The 11674-nt window shown below is 39.4% G+C and overlaps 1 protein-coding gene across 1 annotated transcript; it reads right to left on the minus strand.

Moving 5' to 3' along the window:
* Positions 1 to 1536: 1536 nt before the first annotated feature.
* lhx4 (LIM homeobox 4) lies at positions 1537 to 11373 on the minus strand. The gene is made up of 6 exons (XM_010902383.3): positions 10851 to 11373; positions 7136 to 7307; positions 5617 to 5819; positions 4819 to 4973; positions 4508 to 4679; positions 1537 to 3859 (listed from the first exon to the last, which is right to left on the minus strand). The coding sequence occupies exons 1-6, from the start codon at positions 10927 to 10929 to the stop codon at positions 3471 to 3473; spliced, it is 1170 nt and encodes a 389-aa protein (XP_010900685.1). The 5' UTR covers positions 10930 to 11373; the 3' UTR covers positions 1537 to 3470.
* Between the last annotated feature and the right edge of the window lie 301 nt (positions 11374 to 11674).

Genomic DNA, 11674 nt, shown 5'->3' on the forward strand with positions numbered 1-11674 from the left:
ATAACACGACTAGCTTTCTAAATAAAGAACTGTCTAGCAAAATAAATGTATTAAAAAAATCAAATTTACATATTATGTATTTTGATCATTTTGAGCAAAACCAAAACCACCCACAAGTTTCCGAAACTAGGGATTCTAAAGAGGACATTCAGACATTTGGTCTTGGCTTTCATTTATGTTACATATTTTAGAAAACACCCACTGAGAACTCCAGACAAATGTCTCTCTTGAGGTGTGAACATCAAAGCAAAACATTCTGTTGACTAGCTTGTTCCCCTAGCTTTTTCTTTTCCAACAAAGTAAACCGCTTATCTTCAATATTTATAGATATTTATTTTTACTTCTGTCTCTTCTGAAATTTGTACCTCAGTCTAAACACAGTAAAGAGCATTTTGGCTATGCAATACACGAATGGCTGATGTAGGCAGATTCACAGGAGACTGTAAAAATGTGTTACTAGCTGCAAAGGCACAGGGAATTATGGGTACAAGAATGTGATGTCACGCTTGTCTCACTTGTGAGACAGCCACCTACTTAATGTGGTCAGATGAGAAACCTTTGACCCTCACCTTCACCACTTCCTCTCTGATCATCCCAGTAGATTCATTTGGTACATGGGTAGTGTAGTTCTTAAAAGGAATATTGTAAATACATGATTTCTCACAGAGCTTAACATTTATAACCAATGAGCATCAACATGCAAATTGTTTGGCAAACTTTTAAAAATAAAACAAAAAAATAAACATCTATGTTGAACTCAGATAGTAAAGATTTGTATAAGTAATCTGACAAAAAGCTATTATTAACAATGTGTAGAAAGCCAGAGTGACCAAATTCTTTTTTTGTCCACTTTTATATTCAGAAAATTTTTGTTAACATAAAACTAAAAAGAGAATGTACATTTACATTAAAATTTTTAGTTCACCAAGCAGACAATCTTATTCAGAGCAACATAGTTAAGCAATAAGCGAGGAGGGGGTGTATTAATACTATATTATAATACCATATGGCTAATATACCAGGGCTAAGAGCTGTTGTTAGACGCAATGTACTGTAGTTTAATATTAAGTACACTTTACTCAGTGTCTTTGCAAAAAAGATATTTCATTAGAAAATGCCAGCATTTCATCGACTCACTACCATTGCTGTCCATAAGCTTAAGCTTGCGTTCAAATCTGACCGACTGCCATTTCACCAACATGTATTGCCTCTTTAACCACTTTTCTCTCCAGTAATACAGAAATCTCCAGGAATAAAATATATCCTTAATATCATACAGTACAGGAACCAAGACAGCCCACTCAAAAGCACAACCACATTATCCAAAAATACATTTGGTGGCAATAAGCAAAACAGAATGGAGGTATCATTATATGGACTGTCTCGGCTCCTGTACATTTTTTGGTGTTTCACAAAATACGCTCTGCTCCATCATGCTTTCCCATTGTTGATTTGTTATTCATCTTTCTCTGCAGACTGAAAGCCCATACCTTCCAACTGCATCTGCTTTTATGAGAAATGACAAGTAAACAGTGAGGAGAAATAAACCCACTTTAATCCAAAGACATTTCAGCTTTATTTCCTCTTATAGATTTTACTGTACACAGTTCATACCATTGCACAGAAGGCATATATGAATAGATTCAGTGCTCTCTTTTTCATCTTTTTCAAAGACACATGGCAATAAATAGTGCTCATGAAACAAGACTTTCAATACCTTTTGAAACTGTACAAAATTTACAACGATTAAGACGCAGGAGTTCTGAGGCAACATAGATTGAACAAAAACAATATTGGTATGTGTATATTATTTGCATGTGTCGTTATTTTTGTTTGTTGTTTCTCTTTCTGGTTGGCATAATGTATGCTCTTTTCACCTGGTTTGACATTTGGCAAATAATATGAAAATAAATATAAATTGACAGCCATTGAGATTTTGAGAATTATTTTACAGATATTTTTCTGTTGTTCGGCCAGCATCTCAAGTTTGTGATCTCGGTTTATTTTATGGCATCCTCGATCGACATTTGCCAAATGTTTGTTCTTTAAGGAAGTGCCCCCCTGTAAGCCTCCACCTATTCTGGTGGTAAGTCTTTAGACACGACATGAACTTCTTGAAACCAACACCATCAGACAAGACTGAGATTTTGTAAAACCTCTCATCTTACCCAGTGGGGGTCCTAAGACACACAACAAGACGTACGAAACACGAGACGACAACATATTCTGATACCATGACAACCAGGCCATCATCTTCTTTACACTGGCTCTAAGTATTATGTTTGATAATCCCTTTTGCATGTATTGACTTTGAGGAGAAATACTACAGCTGTTTACAGAGAAAATTAGCTTCTAAGCAGTCAAAGCTACTGGAGCCAGGAGGGCTGTTCGGACTTTTCGGCATTAACAGTGGATGTTCCTCAGCCAAGATTAGGTTGGTAAATACATATGCTGTATTAATGAAACCATTGTTCCGTTCTTGTATCTGGCAAAATGAAAACCAGTTTCCCCATGTTGTCAGCTACACCAATAAAATAATATATCAAAAACGTTTTCAAAAAGATATTGTTGTTGGTTTGCCTTTACATGTCTGTACCCTTATGTCATTAGATTACAGTGACGTCTTGCAGAGAACATATCCTGGGAGTTTGAACAACAGTAAAACAAACACTGAATAAAGTGAACATCCAGGACTAGAATTAATTCAAAGTGGCAAACTAGTCAAGCACCTACTGTATATTACAGAGGAGAATGGGTTTGTAGCAAGCAACTTTCCCCTCATGGACCCAGACTTATCTGCGAGACCTGCACATTAATTCCTAAAAACTCAGTGCTGTTAGTTTCAGCTTTACATCAAAAACCTTAGCATTGGAAAGTTAGACTTGTGCCACTGTATTAAATGATTTTTTCGAATAATGAAACGCTGCTCAGTCACATTGTGCATTAATTTCTCTTCCGTTTGTTGCTGTCCATGTACAAAAGAAGTTTGTAAAGTGCATTGCTAATGTAAAAGGCTTCGATATGAACAGTGATCCTCCTCATTCTGAAGCATGCAGGAAGCTTCTTTTTAGGGATTCCTTGTAGATTGTGGCCCTCACATTGCTGATGACGGTACACGCTTGCCTTGGGGTTGAACGACAAACACCATCCCAATGCACAACACATGCTGGAAATTTCAAATCCAGGTATTTGAAATAATGGGGGGGGGGGGGGATCAGCCCATAAAAAAAACAATTGACCTTATAATACAGTGTAATTTTAACATTCAGTAGTGTATCGTCCATTCCATTTTGTGGTTCGTCCCGCCATGTTCTTAACTCAGAGGACGTCGGTTGAAGTGTGGTTTGCCTACCACTTCTACATCCATTGTTGAACAACAAACAATATCAGTTTAAGGGTAATAGAAATGTAAAAAGCCTGCTTCATCTGTCCCTTATCCCCAGTCAATCTGCCTTGTTCATGGGTGGAGCTCAGAACTGGGAGTGGTCCATCTCATCCAGCCACGAGGCAGGGCTGGTGGGGAAGTCTGGGTAGCCCGTGCTGCTCCCCGTCGAGAGGTCAGAGGTGGGACCTCCTGCCATGGCTCTGAGAGCCTGTCCCACACCACCTTGCCCCCCTTGAACCATGATGCTTTCCATGGTGAAGCCCAGGTTGTTGAGCAGCGGAGTGTGGCCCGGCAGCGAGGCGGTGGACGAGGGTGACTGAGGAAGGCCGTAAGGACTTCCTGCCCGAATGTCATGATAGGGCTGTCCAGCAGCGTCCAGAGAGAAGCCTCCGTTTAACAGGCCCCCACTGGCCACATCACCCACACTCCCATACAGGCCATTGGTGTGGCTTAGGTCTGACAGGATCTGGTCCTCTGGTGGGACAGGAGACAAGACGGAGCTATCAATTAGTTGCACAGAGACATTTTTTACACTTCCATGGTTCTGTCATCAATTATATCGACATTATACAGCTGTTATCTTTAAAGAGAATGAAGTGCCTTTATGAAAACCATTTATTGGTGGGAAATAATCTGGATTTCCTTTTGGTAAATAGCATAGGTGTGTAATGTTTAATGGTGTTCCCCCAGCGCTTCAGAAGAGAACGAAAGGGCTGTGATTTACCTTCAGCTGGAAAAAAAGGGGGCTGTGCAAGCAATGCAAAATATTTGTCCCTGACAGTCCCTCCTGTGTTGTTTTTATAACAACAATGCCCCAGAGTACTTTCCCTCCAATTGACTAAAAGCTTCAGCTGCTTTATAGAGTTTCTGCTACAGTGTTTTCATTTCTCATAAAAATGGCCTCCTTTTAAAAGTGGCTTGAGACTTTAATGAGTTCCCAAAACGGGCTCACAAATATCAAATAACTATAAAACATGGGTTACTCTAAAAAGTCACATACAGGGCCAGAGCTTCTTACTTTTCTCTTCCGTTTTCTCTCTCAGGCTATGTTTTGCAGAAATGAGAGGTTGAGTAAAATAAAGAGACTTGGAATGAAGCACATTCCCATTTAGCCAAACTGACCTCGGAAGCTGAGCTCACTGTCACTCAGCCCCGCGTCATCTGCCGAACTCTCCTTCTCGGTCTTGTTGCTGCCTCGGTTACGCTTGACACTTTTGTAGAACTGACCCCAGCGGTGCCGCCCTGCGTCCTTCTTCAGGCGCTTCTCTTTTGCTCGACGGTTCTGGAACCATACCTGGCATTGTGGGGATAAAGAAGAGGTTGACTCCGCGTCTAGAGCTTCGTGCTATCACTAGGATGTTCTTTGAAGCCCGTCCAAACTAGGGCAACTGCTGGGCTTTGTATCTGAGCGCCTGTGGTGAGAGGACACACACCTGCACTACTCTCATGTCCAGCCCCGTCTCTGAGGAGAGCTGCTCGCGGACGTGACGTGCTGGCTTCGGGGAATTCTTGTAGGCAATTTTAAGGGTCTCCAGCTGTTTGGCTGTGATGGTGGTCCGTGGCCGCTTTGCACCTGCCTCTGAATCATCTGTTAAAGACATGCAAGGAATTATAGAATACCTATTTTTACATTTTTAATATTTCTGATCTATATTCTACATAATGTTTTTAAATGAAACTTGCATTTTTCCTTTTTTCCCCCCAAAACACAGGTGGTACTTTGTCTATCAACTAATAAATACAGGTGAATAAACTGCTGGAGTGGACTGATTGGTCATGCATGGCATGTCAATACCCTTCTGAAAGTGTCCCACTCAAGCTTTGGGGGACATAAATCTCCCAGGGGAATGGCAGACGAAGGGAGTTATTGGGGGCCCACCATAAAATTGCATTGCATCACTTAACATAATCAATCGGTGGACCATGGAAATTTACATAAATACATAGGCAGAGCTCTCAGAATCAGATCCATAAAAGGTCACAGCAACTGGAGATTTAATGTCCACTAAAGACACTGGGACCCTATCCAGCCAGGTTCATGATATCTCCGTTCACAATTCCCCTGTTCGTTGTGGTATCTCAATTCTTCAGTACCCTTGTACAAAATGTGTTAATTGTAACTGGCTGTCTGCTTAACTCCCTCTTTAGCTCCTCTTTATTTTCATACAAAATATTTGGAGAGTTTTCCATGACAGGCACAGAGCAATAGGGTGGCCCCGTCAGACACCTACCGTTCTGTTTGGCTGTCTCATAGTCCTCCTTGCATACCAGCCGGCCATCTTCCATGAGGTAGAACTCATCCCCAGTGGCAAGCTGTCGACTACACATGACGCAGGCGAAGCAGTGCAGGTGGTACACAAAGTCCTGGGCCTTCCGCACCACCTGTGTCGGAGGGATGCCCTGTTGGCACGATGCACACTTTGTTCCGAATCGCCTGCAAGTACACACAAACGCAAAGACATGCCGTTAGATACATAAACCTCCTACAGACAGGCTGGTGAAAACAAATATGGTCTATATTTAAACCTTGTTAAAACATACAACGTGTCGTTTTAACCTATGGTGCATTTGTATTAATAGCTGAATTTATTTCGGGGAAGGTAAAACATTAGTGTTACAAAGCCATGATGCAGGTCCTGCGAGGTCCTGCGAGGTCCTGAGGCTAATCTCGTTCACTGACATTTTTAATTCACCGTACGCAATAGCCTGGGGACGAGGTTAGTGCTGCGCTTGTCCGCTTTTTGAGGAATATCACAACCAACGCAGTGATATGGTGAGGCTGTGAGAGCCAGTAGAAAGAGCTAATCGTAAACACGCAAAGAACCAATAAAGGTCCCACACTGTAGGGGCTGTAAATCAACGGCCTTAAACAGATAAATAAAGCTTTCCCTTCGACTAAGGTGAAGTTGCTTATCCCTGCTGGGAAATCTAGCACTTTACTTCAGTTCCCAGCATCAACACCAACCCCACGTCTGCCATCCCTCTCTTCCTGTTTCCCGTAGCATTTCCACCGTGCACAGTACCTCTGCAGTTCCAACATTAAAAATCCCCCTATTGTCCCCAGGGCCGCCTAATAAAGTTAGCCTCCACTCTCTGACTCTCGAGCTTTTTCGGTCTCATTGAAGCTTCTGACATTAAAACCCCTCAAACATGATTTAGTAAAAGCCTGTACATATCATGTTTTGGATAAAAGTCCAACTTAATTTTCGTCTTTAATGCTTCAGAAATTCAATCGTAAAAAGATCGAAGCAAAAGGGAGAGAAACAGAGAAGACGAAAAATTCGGGGTTTCTGTTTTGTGAGTGGAGATTCAGGGCTGGTTGATCAGTATTAAATTGAATTTGTTTATAATGTCTTTGGAGATGAAAGTCTGAATGCTGTGTGATGTCTTATCCAACATAAGATTTCAACATTAACATAATGGCAGTTGATGCTGTAGGTTCTGCGTGATTAACATTGTGCTGGTCCTGTTTGATCAAGTCAAAACTAGTCCACTACTGAGTTACACGCCAAACTTTTCCTCAAACATAATCAACGACAACTCTGACTATGCCATACATCTTAAACAAGATACATTCGTGTGTTTTGTTGCTGATATTTTAATACGTAGCCTATTAATTACATTTAAATAATGCCTTTTGAAGTAATTTATGTTTATATATAATTTCATATAATGTACCAATAACCATTCACCCCAAATTGACTGCATAAAAGTGGAAATTGGTGACGTTTTGGGTGAAGCTGAACTCACTTGAAGAAGTCCTCTTTGCAGTAAACATTTCCCGCCCGCGAGAAACACTTGTCTGCCAGCAACGCTTGGCAGTCCGCGCACTTGAGGCACTTGGAGTGCCAGTGGCGGTCCAGCACCTTCAGGATGAACTTGTCTAGGATGTGTTGACTACAGCCCGCACACTGGGGAATTTCTGTAGAAGAGAGCGACAAAACACACGTTAAGGCCAAATGCTGGAATACTGCAAGGAGAAAAGAGAATTCTCCAGGAAGGTGTACAACCTTGTGACCAGTTCAATTTTGACTTGATATTAAGATCTGGAAATGGAGTTTTAAAAAATCGGGAATTATTTCTCATCATTGTAACCCTGAATGAAAATATGGTCTGAAATAGTAAATAGTGTCATCTTGCTACACATTCGAAATATGTACACGGATCCCTTTAATGTGCTTCTTAAAAATGTATAAATGAATATAACACATATTTATATTTAAGGAAAAAAATCTACTAACGTTAATTTAAGCGAGGCTACGCAATTTTAGGCTATCCAATATTTGTAGGCTATAGAATATATTTACAAATATAAATAATGTGATATTATAATTATATAATTATATATATAATATATATATATATATATATACACACACCTACCTATATATATACTTATTTTTTATTTAAATTATATGAACGTTTAGAAATATATATTTCTCAATCTCTGGTATCTTCAATTCAATTGCAGCTTATATTTAACACATGAGCAATGGTAATTGGTGAAAAGAGAGATCTTGTGAATATATTCTGGATGAGAATCGTCGGTAAAGACATGAAGAGATCAAAATTGAAACTGACTTATCAAATGAATACTGTACAAACGGGTGGATTACACCGTTCTCTGCCCAGAATAATTGTCTAGGAGATGTTTAGTTGTGGTCAAGCTCTTCATCATATTTACCGCATCTCTGCAATTAGCCTATCCCATAAGTTGTTTTAATATAAATTACAAATTAAATTACACTGTCAGTAATCTAATCACACCTAGGGCAAGCTGTTTAAACGTGCACTGTAGAGCTAAAGAACACATCAAAACAATGACTATACGACAGGCCTACTGCAGTAGGGGTATAACAAATGACATTAATATTTCTATCATAGTTTTAGAAAGCTGCTTAATCAACAACTTGTTTATGCTTGAGCGTGGATGAATATAGAAAGGTTAGTTTTTTTGTTAAAGGTGACAAGATAAAATGTAGTCACACGAGAGAGAAACGTTGAGATGTTGCTGCAAAGTTATTGCTTTATTGTTACCGTGGCATTATAGGCATAAACATAACAGGTCAAATCCTATTCAAATTCACAGTCAAATTAAAATAATAACTGAACACGGCTTTCCGATATGACGTTTTACACAACTGGAAAGTCTGTATATTTTACGTCTACAAAATATAAAGGAATTGCTCTGATTTGTGTTGGCTTCATTAAATTCGGTGGCGTGAGTAGTGGTGCTGAAAGGATAATAAGCTACGATGAGGCCTCCCTCCAGCCTGCTGCCCAGCCTATCTTGGCAGTATTCACGCTCGATCGTGTCTAATAGCCCTTACATTTCCTCTAGACTACCCCCGCCCCCTACTCCTTGATTTATAAATCACATCATGATAACCACTTTAACGTCTCACGTACCTCAAGAAGGGTACCTTAAATCTCAGCAAATATGGTTCTATAATGTTACTTTTCTCACTTACGGTATGCATCGTCTAAGATATCATACATTGAGGTAGGCTATTTCGATTGGGCAACAAGGCAGATTTGGGAGGCTTTTTTGTACATGAAAAAATAGCTTAATATCACCCAAGTCAATGCTTATTATCTACAATATCGACATACTTGTATGACTAGACTGTAACACAAAATGCAAAGCCTATTATATAGGGTAAACACTCATATAGTCTTTAGCTCATACACCACATGAAAACCATAGGGTTACACGTTTGGTAGATTGCATGACTTACACTACAAAGCATGTTGACTGTGAACTCTGTTCAGGAAATAATCTTCTTGGCGCCTTGAGTCAAAATGGTTTTAGAATAATTACCCTTATTCGTAAGAGAATGCTAACAGCCATATTAATCATGATGATAATGTTTAGATACATACCTAATAGTAAATTGATTTTATTCCTAGAGTAATCTGGTATTAAATCCAGCATGTAGGCCTATATGCACCAAGGGGGGTTGAGTGGCAAGATCTGTACCCAATCTTTTAATCTCCCTCGATTTATAAAATTAAAGAGCATACTGTACTCAGTCACATTTGTATAGGTTAAACAAATTACATTTCACAAGTATGCTTTATGTTTTACTTCGTGCATTATGCAATAGTAAACTACATTTATGAATATATAAAATAAACGAAGGTCGAATTTAATCATAAAAAAATTATTGAGTCTTCTAAATGAGTTAAACAGGTTATGTAGGATATTATAACTGAGTTCAACAATAAAGCAAATAACCCATATTTCAAACAAAATAATGTTTTTCTATATAATTGACAAATGAATCAATGCCGCGTTTGCGTCTGCAATCTAAACTATTTTTGGAGTAAAGGCAACATTAGAGCTGTTAGTCTCGGTCCATTTGTACATTTTAGTGGTTCACATTAAATAATTAGGTCAGGATTTTATCCAATTCCAGTTCCATCTTGATTGTACCATCAGATTAGGCCCTGGCCGGAGATTAGCATGATGCAGATAAAGAACAGATGCAAAAATAATAGGTGATTCTTTGTTTTAATGCTGAGAGGTAACAGTAGTTACTGCAGTCTGCAGGCAATTCTATAAAATATTCTACGTTTATCATGTTCTATTAGAAATTACAAAACCACCTGTTTTGACGGCTATAATATCATATCACAAGCGTTGTTATATAGGCTAGGCCTTTACCCGATCTGTCAAACAATAATTTGAATGGCATAATTGTACAATTATATACTATACAGTTGTACAATTACACAGCTATTACAAAACATTAAAGCATACGCAAATAGTCTGGATAATTCCTATATGACTCAGTAATAGCTGTCAGTCAAACCAGCGGGTTATTATGGAGTGAAGGTGATGACAGCGTCTGATCTCTCGTCCGTGGCCAGACTCGTTTGCAAATAAACAGCTGTCTCGCATGTCTGACTCTAAACCAGTCAGTTCTTATAGGCTTCAGCTTTACGGGATGGAATAAAATTCACCGACAAAAAACACTCGAGATTAAGAAATATTCCTATGCTAATAACACTTTAATAAAAACGAAAAGTGTCTGTTTTGAAGATTATTATACAAGTATGCAAAACTTAGGCCTGTTCATGTAAAATTGGGTAAATACTGCATGTAGCTACATTTCGTGCACAAGACTTGAGTTTGAAAATAAATACGTAAGCAATAGCTTACAAAATGCACACTTTAAAAATTACATAATGCATTTTGCATAGTATCCATGTGAAATGTTCTATGTGCATATCATTCCACACGATTCCACTTCTGGACTAAACACCACAATGAGACGCAACTAATAGTGGGATATATGAGACAGTAGAATAATACCACCATCTTGGTCCGCATGTCTGTCCCCCCAATCCAGTTTAATTAAGAGCTTCATATTTTTCTACAGCAGTGCCCTGCAGCATTTCAGAGCCTGGCAGCCAATTTCCTTATTATATAATCAATAGAAAAGCAAGAGAAAAGCCTTACGTTGCATTGGCACTCCGAGTATCTCCGGTAGACCCTTCACAGGACTCTCTGTTGGTAGAACAGCCGCACTTTGCATCATTGTGATCCAAATCGGGGAGTAAACACACACATATACACGCTCAACACGGTAGACTGAAGCTCCCGTCAATTAAGTAAGAAAATGTTGAATATCTCAAAGAAATAGCGGGTATTGACCCTTCTGTAAAACTAGCTGTCCCGTTAAAGTCCGATATGTTTTATAATCCTGGAATATTGTCCGTGCACGCAGGATTTCGCCGTGCTCTTTTGGTGTGGATCATACAAGCTGCTTGATTCATTCACACTGCAGGGGCAGCCGTGACGTAACCCTAGCATAGGCCCCGCCCGGGACCAATGGGAGCCGAAGACAAGCCTGAAATGGGCGGAAGAATTATTTTCTTGAGCGCAGGTGTGTAGTCAGAAGAAGGAAGATGTGGTGACGAGACAGAATGCCAACAGAAAGGCGGGCTATCTTTAGAATAGCACAGATAACTCCGTTCAGTTGCAAAACGTTGTCTAACGTTGCTGATAGAAATTCCATGAATAGAAAGGACTTAATATTACATTCTATATAGTATATTTCTAACTGAACGTTCCAGAACGTGAAAACATAACCAACTTAGCTCAGGTCAGAAAAAACATTTAAAAAGATAAAACTGACGAGGTAAAACCCTGGGCAGCTGAAAATGACAATACGCTTTGCACTAGTCAAATAGAGATGTAAAAGGTAGCCTAAAATTGAGCAACCGTTAGCCGTAGGCGTACTTTAGGCTACAACCGAATCATTAGCCTACCTGCTATGCTAA

This window comes from Esox lucius, chromosome 8, assembly GCF_011004845.1.
Source record: "Esox lucius isolate fEsoLuc1 chromosome 8, fEsoLuc1.pri, whole genome shotgun sequence".
Lineage (NCBI taxonomy): Eukaryota > Metazoa > Chordata > Actinopteri > Esociformes > Esocidae > Esox > Esox lucius.